General features: G+C 42.8%; 2 protein-coding genes across 4 annotated transcripts in view; one reads left to right on the top strand and one right to left on the bottom strand.

The window, feature by feature from the left end:
- Positions 1–17,607, bottom strand: part of LOC125977544 (olfactory receptor class A-like protein 1) — a 93,765-nt gene that overhangs the window by 44,766 nt on the left and 31,392 nt on the right. The window lies entirely within an intron of this gene.
- The window catches only part of LOC125977537 (plexin-A2), a 55,593-nt gene that overhangs the window by 25,479 nt on the left and 12,507 nt on the right, over positions 1–17,607 (top strand). The window contains exons 5-17 of the mRNA XM_049734107.1: positions 2,187–2,287; positions 4,042–4,165; positions 4,464–4,617; positions 5,717–5,813; positions 8,822–8,936; positions 9,740–9,940; positions 10,318–10,414; positions 10,898–11,097; positions 12,464–12,615; positions 13,872–13,989; positions 14,782–14,918; positions 15,237–15,404; positions 17,237–17,330. Of these exons, the coding sequence (XP_049590064.1) occupies positions 2,187–2,287; positions 4,042–4,165; positions 4,464–4,617; positions 5,717–5,813; positions 8,822–8,936; positions 9,740–9,940; positions 10,318–10,414; positions 10,898–11,097; positions 12,464–12,615; positions 13,872–13,989; positions 14,782–14,918; positions 15,237–15,404; positions 17,237–17,330 (1,758 nt within the window). The remainder of the gene's footprint in view (positions 1–2,186; positions 2,288–4,041; positions 4,166–4,463; positions 4,618–5,716; positions 5,814–8,821; positions 8,937–9,739; positions 9,941–10,317; positions 10,415–10,897; positions 11,098–12,463; positions 12,616–13,871; positions 13,990–14,781; positions 14,919–15,236; positions 15,405–17,236; positions 17,331–17,607) is intronic.

Genomic DNA, 17,607 nt, shown 5'->3' with positions numbered 1-17,607 from the left:
TACAGGAACACGAGACCCTTTCATCCTTTCAGACTCTCAATGTGGGCTTTAAAACCAGCCTGAAATGTATCCACTTTTTAGATCGTATCAAAGAAGAAAGGCCGACTGTGTGATACCAAGGACCCGGTATGACATACTGCTGGTTTAATTACTTTGGGCAAATTTATTGTACTTATTGTAAAAAATAAAGCTAGAAAATGTATCATGTTTTCAAACAACGGAATACTTTGACCGGAAACTGCTTGCGCCAACAATGGACGCTGCGACAGTTGTGCTCCTCTGCGTACAAAGCCAACTCGGCACCCGTTTATTTTATTTTACTTTCTTATTATTCCTGAGCTAGACGTGCGATGCAAGCAATTTCCTGATGTAAGCAATCACAAATGAAGAGTGCATTAGAGTGTCTCCGGGATGCTAATAGCATAAGTGGGCGCTTTCTCAGGTCCGCATTGGCAAAATGGATTAGCTCCTGCATCCCTCACACACCCACACACCCACACACAATGTTCTCTCTCTTTTTCAGCAGTTCACAACCCATTTGGTTCATTCCATTAACAAAATGAGTTTGCATCGTCGGAGGAGTCCAGGGATTCAAAATAGCAGTCTGACGCAGAGTTGTTGTGGTTTAGGTTGGTAAAAAAAAAATGGACAAAATCAACCCGTGAGTCATCATAGAAGGAACAGCGGCAAGAGTTCTTGTACGTTTTGGTTCATGGATCTAATGATTGCCCTCGTGACCTATTCAACATAGCTATTGTGTGTACCCTAAATGCCTTAGGAATTAAAAAGTTGCCGATTTTGAAAGTGTTATCATGGGGGCTCCATACTTTTTTAGAGAAACAGGCATAAACAGCACTTTTGAGAGACAATGTCATTTCAAAAATAATTGTGTTGACCCCCTAAGCCACAAACTCCCAAAGGGCCCTTGACCCCAGTTTGAGTACCACTTATAAAAAAACCTTCATGTAGGTCTGATTAGAATCGATTTACTTCCAAGAGGCGCAGTGACACGGCGGAATCAAAGCGCCAGCCGAGGCCGTGGTTTCATTTACAAAAAGATCCGGAAAGAATAGCGGCTCAGCATGGGGATGAGCTGATACCAATCTCCTAATCTGTCAAGTGAATTTTTATGGTGCACATGGTGGTTTTGCTTCACGACAATTTTTATTTTCCCCATTTCCTCTCTGACAATTGAGACCAAACACATGATGTTGTTCGGGAGGCTACAGCACTGAATGTGGCGAATTATAAAAATTCAACCATGAAAGCGCCATCTGCCGTCTATTAAATATGCTTATGATTCCAGCGCTTCGGGTAGGTCAAAATGAGCTTTTCCAGGAAACGCAAAAGGCATTTTCTCTTTTGTTTCCCTCATTGAATGACCGCTGTGGGCTTCCAAAGCAAGCCCACCTTGAAAAGCTGCCTTTTTACAGCGAGTCATTGGCAAGGCCGTGTCGAGTCAAGAAACAGCTCCCCTGCCTGGGTTTAAAAAAATATTGTGGTTTAAGTTACCGTGCTGGCTGTATTTTTTGTTGTTTCCATGGTTACAGTACACAATAAAAGAAAGCCTTGACTCGCCAGCCATCGTACATGTTGACATGTAAGCCTGGAGCGGCGTCCTGTGTCTTTTATCCTTAATTCCATCGTCTTGTTCTGCAAAGGATTTTTGCCAGGTTTATTTTTGCTTCGCTACAGTGCATGAAAACGTTTATTTGCATTTTACCTATTTGCAGACGACTCAGGAAACACATTATAATAAAAATGAAGTGAGAAATAAAGTTATGAGGAAACAGCAAGAAGGGCAGGCATTCAATTTCATTCATTCATTCATCTTCCGAATGGGGGTCGCGCTTTTTGGGTGGTCGTCAGGGTACGTTCTCAACTGGTTGCTGGCACGGATAGACAAACGACCATTCAAAAACACACTTGTTAAAAATAAGTCGCGATTGTTTTGCCAATGTCTTAGCTGAGCAGTTATTTTGACATGTGGAATAGTACCGATAAAAATGAATTCATCATCGCACCCATGAATTAATTTTCAACTCATCTGATATTTTATTATGCGTGACTTGTCTTTGCCAGTAAAACAAATCCACAACCACATTGACCTCTTCAAAATAGAGCTAAGGGCAAAGAAACTTCATTTGACATGTTTTTATTTTTTTCTGCCAACTTTCTAATTTTAGGTATCCCAGGTCCCCGTAGAGGCCTGCGAGCAGTACAGAACGTGTGCAGAATGCCTGAGCTCCGGGGATCCTCACTGCGGTTGGTGTGTCCTACACAACACGTGAGTCGGCATGCACACAAACACACACAGCGTTTCCAAGGGATTCAAAGCATAAAATTGCTATTTAACCAACTTCCAGTGGAATATTACAAATAAGAGGAAGCATGTGATTTGCACTGTTTGAGGCGAGACAATTCTTTTTTTCAGCAGCAGTCAAAGACAATGGCGAGATTTGTCTCCCATGACCACAGAACCCAATGACTGATCGAACAAGGGTTGGGAAATATTGTGCTATCCCGGGTCCTAGACCATGTCTTTGTCCTAGAGTACAGACCTTAAATTTGTCTACGGCCTGGTCCTCGGCGTTAGACCTAGCCCAAACAGACTAGAGCCAACATGTTTAAATAGCTGCTCAGCTAAGACATTGCTCTGGTCTGAGACCTTAGACCTATGTCTAGGTGAGACCTTAGTACTAGGTCTAGACCTCTCCAAAATGATTGTCTGGAACAACTGGTGTTGGTGTAGTGGGCAGGAGGGGAGGGGGTGGTTAGGGATTAGCCGGGCCATCGCAACGGGACCTCAGCATACCCGCGGGAACATTTTGGATCCGACAGAGCTAGCTTATCTCTCTCATCTTAATTATGTGACCCCCAGGTTAGGTTGCATAATACCTCGATATGGAGCATGGGGGATTGAGGAGATTAAAAGCCTGTGTTTTGCAAGACGGCCTGCAATGTTTGAAGCTGACCTGAGCCGGCGGGGATTTAGCACCGTTTCATGGTGATGCGCGCATGAGTTTCTGTGAGTTCTATCTCGATGAGGATCGGCGTCACTTAAATTGCAGCTTTCAGAGTTGTCGCATCACCGCTGACCTTAGAGGAGAGAAAAAATGTTTTGTTTTAATCTAAATTAACTCGTTTTTCCCCCCCCTGTTGCCTCCTGCCATGTCTAATTATATGAATTAATGCTGTCCACTTATCACTAAATTGCTTTCTCAAGTGAGTTGTGATCCATCACTCGGCAGAACAAGGCCACTTTAACTTTCTGACAAAGAAATCCACCCTTTCCCATCTCTCTGGTCTCTTAGCAATTCTCACATAGCCACTTTTGCACTACATTCTGACTATATAATAAAAAAATAAAATGCACTTTTTCTGGAGGACTCTCACTCCGAGGCTCTGTCTATAAATGAACATCTGCTCGAGGGCATGCTTGGCAAGGACAATGGAACAAATGGACCTCATCAAAACAAAAGCCGATGAATCAAACGGCAGCATCAAAAGACTGTTTTGTCGGCCGCACTCGAGTTGATGAACGGTCACAAGCCCACACCGGCTGCTCCTCACAGCCTCCCTGGAGAGGTCCGGAGCTCTCCACGCCTTTCCATTCCAAACTCCGTATCGCGATGTAATTACAGCGGAATCGTGTGAGCTTCTTGAGCACCCTTGGCACCACCAGAGAGCTTGAAAAGGTTAGTTGTGACCGTGTACGGTCACAACACGTTACTCTCAGTGTGCTGATACGATGGAGCAGTGCAGCTCAGAGACTCTTGTTCGTTTTTCTTAAATGATGTTCTTTTGCTTCGGTCCAACAGATCTCTTAATGCCTGAAGCTGCCTGAAACAGCTTACTTCCACAAATAATGCATTACAAACTGTATCTTGCTTTTTTCGCTGGGGAACAACATCTACGTGTATACGGATAAAACTTCCATCAGCGAATGGTTGATGGTCCTCGAAAAAAACATCACGAAAAAAAGATGATGACTGATCGAGATGATGTATCTAACCATTTGCATTCTTTTGTTTTGTACAGGTGCTCAAGAAGGGATCGCTGTCTGAGGGCAGACGAGGCCTACCGCTTCAACACCGACATTGACCGCTGCGTGAAAGTCATCGCTCACCCGGACAGCATCGCTGTATCGGCCCACAGCGTCCCAGTAAGTCTGCTTCTCATCTTCTCTCCTCCAGACTAGTCTCAAATCACAAACACTCCGATTGACGTGTTTTGTAACTGACAGATCAGCTAGAAAAAGTTGAACTGAAGCAAAGCTTGACTTTTTCTAGATTGACCTGATTACCTTTATCATTTAATAAACTCAGATAAGACCAACTCGTGAAGGTAACTGTAGCAAAGTCAGGCGAATCATCTCCCAGCTTGTCGCTTCACACGCAATCTAGTTTGATGTACCGCGAGATGAGTTTGACTAATTGTGGCGGGTCGTTCTTTTTCCGCAGCTGCTGCTGGAGGTGAACCACGTTCCCGACCTTTCGGCAGGAATCACCTGTTCCTTTGGGCAGCAGGCCGAGGTTGAGGGTCACGTCAATGGCAACAGGGTCATGTGTCTGTCCCCAGATGGGAAGGAGGTCCCGATGATACCAGAAGGACAAGGTGCATTTGAATAAAGTATTTGTTTTTCATGACTGTCTCAAATGCAGAGGAACATGGAAGTTCCTTGAAAACATGTTGAACAGAACAATCAGGGTGGGGCAGATTGGGGAGCAAGTCAAACTGCTGGAGATTCCGAGATTCCTCCAGAGCAAGATGTCTGTCCAGAATGCAAATAAATCATTTTTATGTGAAGCCACCACTGGCTTATTTAACCTAACCTCATAATTCACCTAAGAGCAGAAAAGCTCATCATAGACATATTTTTGAAAATAGATGAGTGACAAAGATTAAAAAAAAAAAAAGATCTCACACTTGATGGGTAGGAACAATAAAAAAAATGTCCCATTTAAAAGATGCTACTCTGCAATCATAGTGCACCAACACTTCATCGCCTTCACTTTTCACTCCTTGGTGATGTTGCAGCTTTTGAAGAAGCTTAACCACTACTGTGTGTGTGTGTGGCAGGTAATTACAAGTAAGAGCAAACTTTAATGGACTGTAAAAATGCTCACTGCAGTTCTCTTGGGACTGAGTCCACACGTGTGTGTGTTTGTGAGTATAGAGCTGATAAGCTGAAGTGAAAGTCTTGCTGAATCCACACTTCTACGTTGGGACACGATACCCAACTGTGATATTAATACTAGAGACATGAACAAAAGATGGAGATTATTTTTTTTTGTTTTGTTTAATATGCAAATAGTAGGTCCTCCGAGTGCAGTAATCCGCTCAAGTTTTCACCTTAGAGCAATACGCTCTTGCAGAAAAGCAGACGCCAGGTAGGGAGAGATAAGTAAAAGACGTTTTTGTTTGTTTAGCCTTTTTATCTGGCCTCACTTTCTTTCATGGTATTTTGGCTGGATTGACACTGCCTAGAGTTCATCGAGGATTTGAAGCCATGGTTGTTTTTAGATTAACGCAACGTGAAAAAATGAATTTGTGATGAGTGAATGTGATTCTTGTATTTTAATGAGGTTAAGAGTAGCCAAGCTGTACTTTGATACTGCACTGGCATAATATGAATTTCATTTGTATTTGGATTACAAACTGATATGTCAATCATATCACTTGAGAGCAAAAAAATGCGTTTCTCCTTTGCTAGACTGGGCCGGCGTGGAGTTAAGGTTGAACTCCAAGGAGACGGGTCAAATGGTCGCCAGCACGGAGGTGAAGTTCTACAATTGCAGCACGCATCACATGTGAGTCCACACACCTGGGTTTGCTCAGTTCGATGGGGGAGAGGAGACAAGCTCATTTAGAGCACTGATGCACTGATTCTTGCTTAAGATGAGACTCTTAGATAAACTCTTGAGCGAAATCAATCTGTCAGCTTCCATTTTAGTCAACATGATGCATTTGTCACAGCCTGCTTGTTTGGGATTTTAACCGTCTTACGTCTAACAGATTTAAATAGAAACAAATAGATAATGGCGTTGGTGATGAGCAAATAAGCACAATAGTTTCAGTTCCCGAAATTGAAAAATAATTAGACTAAATGCCATTTTCAGTTTTTTTTTTTTGTACCCCAGCTTATCCCCTTGGCGCTTGGCTTTTGATAATTGTGTTTGTTGTAAGATAAGAGATAGTGTTAGCTATGCTTGGTTGCCTGGAGGGGAGATGAAACAATGCAGTGATTAAAAAAAAAAAAAAAAAAAAAGACTTTTCCTTCAAATGTTCACATTTTCAAATGCTATTAGACAATAGACACAGGGAATGTCTTGGCTTGGAGCCATTATGCTAACCGGACTGTCTTTAGCATGATACCACGCTCCTTATCGACGGACAAATGTTCATATCCGAAGTCAGATTGGTCGACAGCATTAAATAAATAATCATTGTTAGTATGAAGGTCATTTTAAGTTCGAGGAAAAAAAAATACTTGGCAATACTTTTGTCCATTTCTTCTTTTTATCGTATCATTTTCAAAATATGATTGACTTTGCAAATGGTATAAATTTTGTGAAATGGCCAAAATGGTTCAAAGTCAGTTTTATTGTGATATTACAAAGTTTCTCAGTCAGGCAGGCAGATATTTCTTTGGCAAATGGCTTTTGGAGTTTGCTGTTATCAGTAGAAAATGGTTGGATGGATGGATTGTGGCAATACATAATGTATAACATTGGGTCTCTGGTAGGATTATTATTTTTTTTAGTCTTTGGCAAAAAAGTAAAAAAAGATCATAGGCTGCTCAGAAATTCTCAGAGCATATAATGTGACACTTCCAGATGAACTGATACATTTACAAGTCCTTTTCAGACTTTTTCCAAAAGCTTCATTATAATGACGCAGCATTAAAATATTTCATTGCACTTCCTCTTCTTTCACCTCCTTTGCTGATTATTCACTAGAAATCAGGCAGCCTCACAATAACGCTATAAATATACACTATATATACAATAACAATGGAACATAATGGAATTTTCATTCATTTCAAGATATGAGATGTTCTGAGTTACGGACCGAATTAAACTCAAGGCGTGTCCTCTTAGGATTTAAGTCAACAGCCGGGCGCACACAATTTACACAACTTTCCCTGCTCTGTAAATTACCCCGAGCCGGGAGCTCGTAATATCTGGATTCGTGAATGCACAATAACGTTACTCCTGGAGGTTGCATTTTGATTGATGAGCGTGTTGGTAGTGAAATTAGCCCGCAGTGGCGGAGAGCACACCGCCGATGCTAAAGGGCTCTTTGACTGCGACATAAATACGTGAGTATACCCAATTAAGTCATTAGAGAGAGCAATGGGGGAGCTCATCATACATACAAGACCCTTCATTAGCATGGCACTGACCCTAGCGAACTCGCCGTGATGAATATTTCACATCCAACAGCGCTCCAGACCCGCAGCATCCCGTCATTAATAATCCCGCCGCCGCCGCCGCCGCAGCACCCTGGCCTATTAATACCTCACCTCCACACACATTCAAAAAGAAGTCTCTCACCTCTTGCCACATGTATTCCGTCTGTACTCAGCATATTTCATATTCTCCCATTGCCCCGCCGGCAGCTAATGACGTTACAATAAATATACAGCAGCTATTGGCGTTTGGAGCTGCAGCATTGCAGAAGCCATTGTGCTTTTATAGACCTCCAACCCCCACCGGTTTTATTATATTTCAAGGTCGAATTCAGCAAAGTGGGAGTCAAACACCTCTCTCCAAATTGATGTCTCTTAAAAGCGAAGCGTATGGACCGATAATGACGACCATGTTGTCGATGTTGTTTATGATAACGTGGAGGTTTACAAGAATCGGGAGGCGAACCATCAAGGTCAGAGTGAAAATAGTCTTCTTTGATGCGAGACCATGTTGCCGTCATGGCTGTGCTGTCAAAAGATGTCATAGATGATTCAAGAAACGAACAAATGTTTATGATACACGGAGATTAAAAAACACCTTTATATTGGTTTAATTTGTCAACAGTCTGGATTATGCTGTGCTGAGAACACCAGTGACATTTGTAATTTCCCAGAAGGGGCTGCTTAAATGTCATTGGAAGTTGTTCTTGCAATACACAATTTTTCTCCCCCGTTTTGTACGACCCAATATTGATGTCTGCGTGACACCGTTTCAAATGAGTTAACTGGTTTGGCGTAACGCCTGAAGCATATTGCTCGCCGTGACATCCGCTAGCCAGAGGCTGAGATGCAGTTTGTTTACCCATGAGAGTGCATGGCGGGAACTCTTCCTCTTTCTGTACGATACAGAATGTTCCGTACCAAAATTTCAGAATACATCTTTCACTTCTAATTATTACCATTCGTTGATTTTTTTTTTTTATATCGTGAGGTTTTGCTTCTCAGAATCATTACACGGTGGGTTCGATCAAATGTTCTCACAGCTCGAAGAATCCCTCCCTCCTATTTTGGACCATGATTGTTAATGCGATAGCATTTTTTGGAAGGACTGAGTTACCCTTACAGGCAGATAGATTTGTCGAGCTTGTTCTTGTTTGTTTGCTTTAGAAAACATGTTTTCCCCGCAAGCATAAAAGCAAATTAAATTTCATTTAGAAAAATGTGAGAGCAGAAAACTCAGTTGCAACACAGCCAAGCCTTTGTTGTGTTGCCGGTGAGAAAACCCGAGTCCCTCAACAGCTGTGCATCCATCAAGCCATCCATGGCTGTGTAGCTCTCCGATTTGTATTCTTTTTTTTCGTCATTTGCACTGTACGCACTAATGAGTCCGCTCGGTCCCTCCCGCAGGTGTCTGTCTTGCGTAAACAGCACATTTCGCTGCCACTGGTGTAAATACCGCAACATGTGCACCCATGACCCGAGCAGCTGCTCCTTCCAGGAGGGCAGAGTCAACGCCTCAGAGGTATGACACAAATTTGCTTGTAGCGCATTTGGAATGCAATACCAAAATGTGCTGAATGAAACTTTACAAGCTGTGAACTCGCTACTCACGGCATTGACAGATAGTATTCAGTTCATCATGTACTTATAGCTAAAACAATAATCAAAATTTAAACTGCAATCTTCCCACTTTGACTAGATGACCTCCTGAATTTCCGAAACCTTCAGGGGGCGCCACAGAGTGAATTCAACATATGTGTATTGTATTGAATTCGCATTAGATTGAATTTATAAAGTGGCTGTATCGCTATCACCAAAACCTGATAGCACGTAGCATACATTCCATAAACACAAGTGCTTAGATCTAAGCATGGCTTTAATATATCGTGAAAACTTGCAAGCAGGACATGCATTATTGGGATTAGAGATGTATTTGCCGCTGTAATCCCCGAGGGACGTACTGAAGTCGACATTAGTGCAGTTGACAAGCAGACGTCGAGATATTTGACAGTGGCGGATTGTTAATATCCTGTGGAGAAATGCTTATGTAAACACTAGAAATAATGTAGACAGACGAGCAATTGATGAAGAACATCAAGTCAACCCGCTTATTCTAATCTGTTTAAATAAAAATTTCAGGGGCTAAGATATAAATGGAACTGATATCGCAGCAATTCTGATCATGTGAATGCTCGGTTGGCCTGTTTAAATAAAGTATCTGGATAGCGATGGACGGATGCTTGCAATTCCCTCCGATTTTGCTTGATTGTATATTTCCACCAAATCCACTCTAACTTTCTGTATTTATTACTTTTGATTTCTCAGGACTGCCCTCAGCTCCTCCATTCCGGTCAGATTCTCATCCCGGCCGGTGAAGTGCGACCAATCACCCTGAGAGCCCGCAATCTCCCGCAGCCGCAGTCCGGCCAGCGGGGCTACGAGTGCGTGGTGACCGTGCAGGGCGTGGGCCACCGCGTCACGGCGCTGCGCTTCAACAGCACCAGCGTGCAGTGCCAGAACAGCTCGGTAAAGCCTTTTTTTTTGTGTTTCAATTTATTTTTGGGGAACATTTTGTTTTTTCAAGGTTCTTTGAAGAATGGAGCTTGAGAATAGTAAATGGGAGGCAAAGAAATATCTTCCTTGTGGTTGTCTACGACCTCGTCTTGTAAACTGGGGGTGTCAGAGGCACCAAACCAGAGCGGTAGGCTCCAAATGAATGCGAGAGATGTCTTCTCTTTGTTGCGCAATTACAATGCCAGGCGTGTCGTCTGTGACAATGCATGAAAAGGGCATCGTCCTCTGACGCGGATGATGACAGATGGTTAAAAAGCCTTTCGACTCGCCGCTGCCCTTTCATCCGCTCTTCCCCTTTTCCCTTCTCACCACTGTTTACTGTCTTCCAGTACATGTATGAGGGCGTGAAGATCAGCGACCTGGCGGTGGAGCTCGCCATTGTGTGGAACGGCAATTTCATCATCGACAATCCAGAGAAGATTAAAGGTGCCTTTGTCCATTCGTCTCTGCCAATAGCCGAGAGGGCGAGGGACTCAATTTTACAACGGTGGGATGGATGGGTCACTCAGGGCGCCTCAAGGCCCCCCCCCCCACCCCTCTAAGTGCTCGCAAGGAAAGTTCACTATACCAATAAGCGCTTATCAAGTAGTGGGCAGTCATTAGTTTGTCACAAGGGGGTGAAAGATGGAGCTATCAATACTGCCTCACCATTATCGTAATGAAGGACAAAAACAGATTTCAATCGGTCTTAGCCCAGCAAAAATGGTGAATGACCATGACAAACAAATCTTGCAACCTAACTAACATCATTATTATCATACTGCCACTGTGCCAATTAGCAAGAACAAATCTCTTCAGTTTTCAGTCAATTGGTCTTGTTTTGGGATTTTGACAGGTTGTATATTTTATGACCCTGCCCAGAATTCTGTCAGCCATTTTTACAAATGTGGATGTGCGTCCCTTTCACAGTGCACCTGTACAAGTGCAGCGCCCAGCGAGACAGCTGCGGCATGTGCCTGCGGGCAGAGAAGAAGTTTCAGTGCGGCTGGTGCAGCAGCGAAGGCAGGTGTACCATGAAGCGCCACTGCCCGCCCATCTCGCCCTACGCCAGTCGCTGGCTCGACCTCTCCGCTGCAAATGTCAAGTGCACCAACCCGCGCATCACTGAGGTCTGTCAATTTTATCTGCTGAGTAAAATATTTGAAACTATAGTACGTATCATAAAAATATGTCCAAATATTTTGAGACAAAAAAAAATCAATGTGGGAGGGGGTACTCTGAACTGTCGAATTATTTTTTTCATATATGGTCTGACTATAAACAGTTTGGCAATCAATTCAGTGAAATATTTTAGATATCTCTGTATGGTGGCAGCCAACTCGGCTCGGTTCACAACAGGCGGCGGTTTTGCAGATAGCGAAGGATTCTTTGAAAAAAGGTTTCAAGCTGTTTGTTGTCACACTTAGCTTAACTCAACTTTATTTTTCAGTAAAGCTGCCACAGCAGCTGCAACAAAGCACTTTATCGTCAAACTAAAACAAAGATTGACACGTTTTGTTCCACCGCATTTTGCACAGCTTTGCATTAAGTCCACTTAGCCTAATGATAGCAAAGAGTCCAAAACACCAAACTTGGTCTAGGTGCTAGACTTGACACTCGAACCACTGCACACAAAGTCGCGGGTCAACTTCAACCATTCCCCATCTTATGCATAGAACAGCAAGCTGTGATGAATCTAGCTTAGCTGGCGAGTGTGAAAGGAGCTAAAGGCGTAAATACCAGAATGATACCTACCAAGAAGCTTTTGCGTGCTTGTGCACGAGTCAATAAATTCTGCATTCTAACACAGTAGCGGAAGGCGGTGCACAAGGTAAACATCATGCTCGATAAAAATCAGCGTGTCATGAGCGTATGCATTAGCATACTCATGATTAAATATTAAGAGCTACTCGCACGACTGTCGGAGCTCGTTGGAGCCGTGTGACGAACCGTGCCATTTGAAAGAAATTTTCATTAAGTCGCGGTGTAGCGAAAATCCAGATTTTAGTTGTTAAAAGTCAACATGCATCAAGAGCTAAGTGGAACAGTGACCATGCAGATCTCCAAAAACATATTCAAGTACTCTTAAAGGAAAATAGCTCAAATCCAGTAAAGCCGCACTGATTTACAAATTTCAAATTCACTCGACACAACTGTTTGTCTCCCCAATGAAGCGTTCTACGAGTTCACCTGGAGGACTTTTGAATGCGGGTTATTTACAAAAATTCTACGAATCTCGTGCGACACACCGCAGTTCTATTCACGTGAAGGTGGCGAGCGGGTCATGTGCCCAAGACGGCGCCGAGCTAGTACATCAAAAGGTCCCACTTGTATTAATAGTGTTTGTTAAGGAGACGTGCCGAAATGAATCAAGTACAGTGTTCTGCTGGAAAGCACCACTTTGGAATTGCTGCTGATCTGCTCTGCATGGACGCACATTTTGCACTTATATGAATTGTTTGTGGTAGATTTATGACCACAATCTTCCTTCCACAGGTGAGCCCAGTTGCTGGACCTCTGGAGGGCGGGACACTGGTTACCATCCAGGGCCTGAATCTGGGGCTGTCCTTCTCTGAGTTGGAGGGCAACGTGAAGGTGGCGGGAGTGGAATGCGTCCCACAAGAGGAGGGCTACATTACCGCCGAACAGTAAGAGAGCCGCTTTAGAAATTGGTCCTCGACATAGAATCAAGTTTTTAAGTATAAAACGAAATTACTGGATCTTCATTCAGTTTTAGGAAGGGGAATTTTATCTCAGGAAAGCTCGGTCTGGTGCCAGTTTATTATTATTTCTACTAGTCATAGTAGCGGTCAGGAATGTTGCAGATTGATATTTTTACAGCGCCTTCCCAGAACGATCTTTTTATTTATTTTTGGAGTAAATATCAGTTTTAGCAACACAGGAGGCCTCTTCTATAAAGACGCTGCAGATGGCCCAGAGCAGTCGTTTGGATAAATCTTTGGATACTAATAAATCTGTGCATTTCTATTTTCCACAAGGGGTTGTCTGAGGCGGGGCTTGTTTTGGCTCTGACGCTGTTAGAGCCAATGGGAAGAGACGGACGGCATTTGCGCTGGCTGCTGTTTGGAGGTTGCCAGCTCGGCTGTAATTGAAATGCGTGGCGTGTCACTGACTGGAGGGACAATCTGTTAGCCATCCATGTGTTTCTCTCGCAGGCATGTAATGTGATTGGGCTCACACTGCAAGGATTTCAAATTTATATCCTTTTATTTAAAAAAAAAAAAGCACATGTTGAAGGAAAATGGGAAAAATCTTTGTGCGCTCTAAAAAAAAAGAACACTGATATAAGAGGCATTATATTCAAGACGGGGTCACTTATTTAACGGCGTATTCATGGCACGTTTTATCTTATTGACCCGGCAGACAATGCGGATTTATTGTGGAAACTCGTACGTTGTCATGACAACTGCAGGTAATAGTGGGCGGCAATGGTGCTGCGGATGGGGGAAGTGGGAGTGTAGTTTATCATCTGAGTGGTGGAGCTGTTTTCCATTAGGAAGAAAGATGGTCTTCTACATTGACCCGTAACTTTTATGAAAGCAGCCTCAATCACAGCAGCCCCCCTGGGGATGAGTGTGTATTTGTGTGCCACACCAAATCTCTTTCCGTTTTGGTTTGCCACAGTATTGTTTGGTTAGCTTGCTTTGTAAATAGGGTCACTGAGGAACTATGCTGCTTACTGACATTAACCAGCAACAACAAATGGAACTGTGCCGTGAGAAAGATTTTGAGATTGTATTAAGATGGGCTTCATGCCTGAGTTTCAAAATTTTTTTAGGTTTTTAAGACTGGGTTGCTTTCACACTACATTATTAACGAATGTTATTTCTCGATCGGTGCCTGCCTACTTTTATATAAATTGAGATTAATTTTTGTGTATCAGGATTGTGTGCGAGATGGTCGCTGCCCCCAAAGGAAGCGTGCCGGGCCCGGTGAAGCTTTGCGTGGGCGAATGCAGACCAGAACTCCGTGCGCAGTCCAACCAGCTCTACTCTTTTGTGGTAATTCAGTTTTCTATTTAATCCATTTAATCTGCAATTATTAAATGGAGAAAAAGACAAGCAAATACTTGATTAGCGATATTTTGTTCGCAAAGATCTTGCGTATTAGTCTGTGTGCTATTTATTGGCTTTCTGAAGAGATTATTTTTTCTTCTTCTTTATTGTTTTTGCTATTTGCATATTTAACAGCAGATTGGTCTGCTGTTGGAGAGATAACCAACCACTGCGCAGCACATTGGGACCTCAAGTGTGAAATTACCCAATTTCATTTAATTGAGTCTTTTTTTCTACTACAAATAAATTGTATTCATTCATTCGCATTCATTCTATGCCAATGACTTATAGTGGCAGGCAGAAGAATTAAAAGCTATTAAAATTTGTAGCACAATTCCCCATATCTTCCCATTATTATAACGGTAATATCTTTGTGTTCCATGTAACAAGCTCATATTTCAGTAAATTATAAGTAGAGGAAATAAGTAGATATGAGGATATATATATATTTTTTTTCAAGTCACGGTCGAGGTTTTGCTTCTTGTTGAGCCCATTATTTTTATGGAATTTATTATAGGCGATAATTTTCTCGTTAATATACAATAGTATTATTTTTCTATGTTAAAAAAAACATTTCTTGTGGGTTGGGGCTCATATGAATTAGCGGCATTATAATTCCAAGAAAGAATTAAACTCATATGTCTGTTTTATATCCTTGTTGTGACATTCTATTTGGTGGTTTGCCGTGTTGTTTCAAAACCAGTTAATAATAAAAGCTCTTGATTTGTGTGTCAACAGACCCCTTCCTTGCTGGCGCTTACCCCAGGAAGAGGACCGGAATCGGGGGGTACTAAAGTCACTATTGTTGGAGAGAACCTGGGGGCTGGCAGCTCTGTCACTGTGTACTTTGGCAACCAAACATGTGAGCTGTTCAGGTGAGCTAATTGCATCAAATACTTATCCTTGCAACAAATCTCAGCCAGAAACGGGAGGATGAGAAGCACCCATGAAGACCCAATTGCTGAGCGTATTGTCGTGCGTGTCTATTTAAAAACTCCTGACAGTGAGTCAAGAGGGTGAGGCGAGGGGCCATTAGCTCCTCTGCTCTCTAATTGCCTCGTTCCATCCCTAATGTGTCAGTAATAAGAAGACTGTAATGGACTTTCTCGCCACATAGGTGCCAGGCTCATATCTGTGCAAAGCCAAGATTTGCGACAGTCAAATGCTTATTTTCGCCCTGCACCCCACAACAGGAGGACCATGTCGGAGATGGTTTGTTTTTCTGCTCCATCTGTGACTGGAGCAGGGCCGGTGCAAGTCGGTCTGCAGGTAGACCGGGCCAAGGTTCCTGGTAGTCTATCCTTTGAGTACATACAAGACCCCACGGTGCAACGCATTGAGCCCCTGTGGAGCATTGCAAGGTAACACTGACACAAGAGGCTGACAGTCATGAAAAAAAAATTCTAACCAATTGTCAGCAACCTTGGAGTACGAACATAATAGCAAAGATTACTGAGAAAAACTAAAGTTAAAAATTGGACCAAATAAGATTTCCGAATCATTATTTGTCAAGTACAACCCCCCCCATCAACTTGCATGCCTCTACCTCTTCTAACTTATGAAGGTTGCGGAGATCAGCTCAGCTCAGACGATCTAAAATTCAGGGGCACCTTGCACAAAAAGGATTTGCGAGTCGTGCTCGCAGGCAAACTGCTAATTTTAGTTGTGAAATGTTTCATGAATTGTCGTAACTCCGCGGGGTTCTCGAACTCGTGTTTGTGCGCTGAATATGTTGTTTAATTCGAGGAGCGTGGCGAAATGAGCAAAGAGACAAATTGAAAATGGGCCCCAAGTTGATGAGAAGTGTAAAAACAAATGCCAGTTGGGTTACGGGGACGAGTCGAGACATTTCCTTTCCTCACTGGGCCAATCTCAAAGCGTGTACTAACGAGTATCAGCTGACTTTTACTGTCAGAAGCCAGAGTGGATCGCTGGATGAAGTTTGAAAACGTTCTACTTACACTGTCAACACAACCTCTCAAGATTTAAGTTCCCAGTCAAAGTTAAGCAGTCACTACCGGGCTACAAATATTTATTAAGTCTATTCCACTCAAAGTATATTTCCAACTTGTTTATCTGCAGCAAATGTGACATTCGATATAAACTGCATTATGTTCTTTCGCTTTTACCAAGGATGCAAACAGACAGAGCGAGGAAACATTTATGCATCGAGGGAAAATCATACTTAAAAAGGACATTTTTAATTCATCGCACATATGCCCATTGCATAACGACAACGTCACACAGCAGTCAGCAATCATCCATCAAAGAGTGAACTGGTAAAAAGATAATAAGTGCTGCATGCCACTTTTTTTGTTTTCCTGCTATATTAAATATGATGAACAGTTCGAGAAGACATTTTCAAAGGTTCTTCCATGGCACACGGGTTAATTATAATTATTATATTTATATAATTATTTTTCCGGTCAAACATGAATGCTACGATAGAGCTCATTGAAAGAACAAAGGTTGTAAGATATTGACAAACACTACTTGCCATTTGCTGTCATTTGATTGTCCTGTGATTAACATCCCGAGGATTGCCGGACAGCTATTTTATTGATCATGATCAGTTTGTTGAAGCAACCTGTCACGAGATAAAGACTTAGTTTGGACTCGGTCGGGATTGTCGGATGCAATTTCCCTGCTGATTAAGACTAAGGAGAAACAATGACTTATCGGGAAGGAGCTTTGCAATCAAGATCTCTCATCTCGGATGCACAGCGTAAGCCTACGCGAGCTTAGCTCCGGCCTTTGAAGTGCGAGCAGACCGGTTTTGGCACGCCATCACAGTGAACATGTTCAATTCTCCTCTCCGGTTTGAGTTTTCACAAACGGTGCTGTAAGATCACGCCGCTACGCAGGTTTATGCAGAAGATCAGAGTGACTCGTTCATTGTAACCTCATCACGCACATACGGATATGTAAACAAGCAGCTTCTGCATACGAGCCGCTGAATACAAAAATAGAAGCCAGATGGTTTTGCCCGTTTGATCCGACACTCCCGCCCAATAACAAAGAGCTCGGCGCTTCTCCAAATGTCTCCTCTTGCTGATTCTGAGGAAAGTATTGGGTTAGAAACCTTGCAAGCCAGACGCATTTGTCTGCTTTAGTCACTCTAATTAGCAAAACAGTTTGGAGCAGCATGATTCGGGTCTTGGACCGATAATCAGCGCTCTTTCTTTCCACGCAGTGGCCACACCACACTGACGGTGACCGGGACCAACCTGGACGTGGTGCAGGAGCCAAGAGTCCGAGTCAAATACGCTGGCCACGAGTCTGTCAATGTGAGTGAGACACGCCTAATGCGCCGCATTGAACTTCTAATCAAGTTGTTTACGTTTGACCGATGTTTAAAGGAGATTTCAGCTAAACCTGCTTTTCAACGTGCAACTCATTATAGCTTATTTGACTTGCTTGCATTTTCTAGAATTTGATTTGTTTTGTCTTACTAAAGAGTCAAAGTGGCTTGACTTAAAGCTAACAAAGTGGAACTCCCAAATGTGACTTTGTAAATATCGAGTAAGCACATTTTTTAACAACTGCATGAAGAAAGTTAAATAC

The sequence above is a fragment of the Syngnathus scovelli genome, chromosome 11 (genome assembly GCF_024217435.2).
Source record: "Syngnathus scovelli strain Florida chromosome 11, RoL_Ssco_1.2, whole genome shotgun sequence".
In the NCBI taxonomy this organism is placed as follows: Eukaryota; Metazoa; Chordata; class Actinopteri; order Syngnathiformes; family Syngnathidae; genus Syngnathus; species Syngnathus scovelli.
The sequence above is the reverse complement of the archived record's forward strand: the minus strand, read 5'-3'. Positions and strand labels throughout refer to the sequence as shown.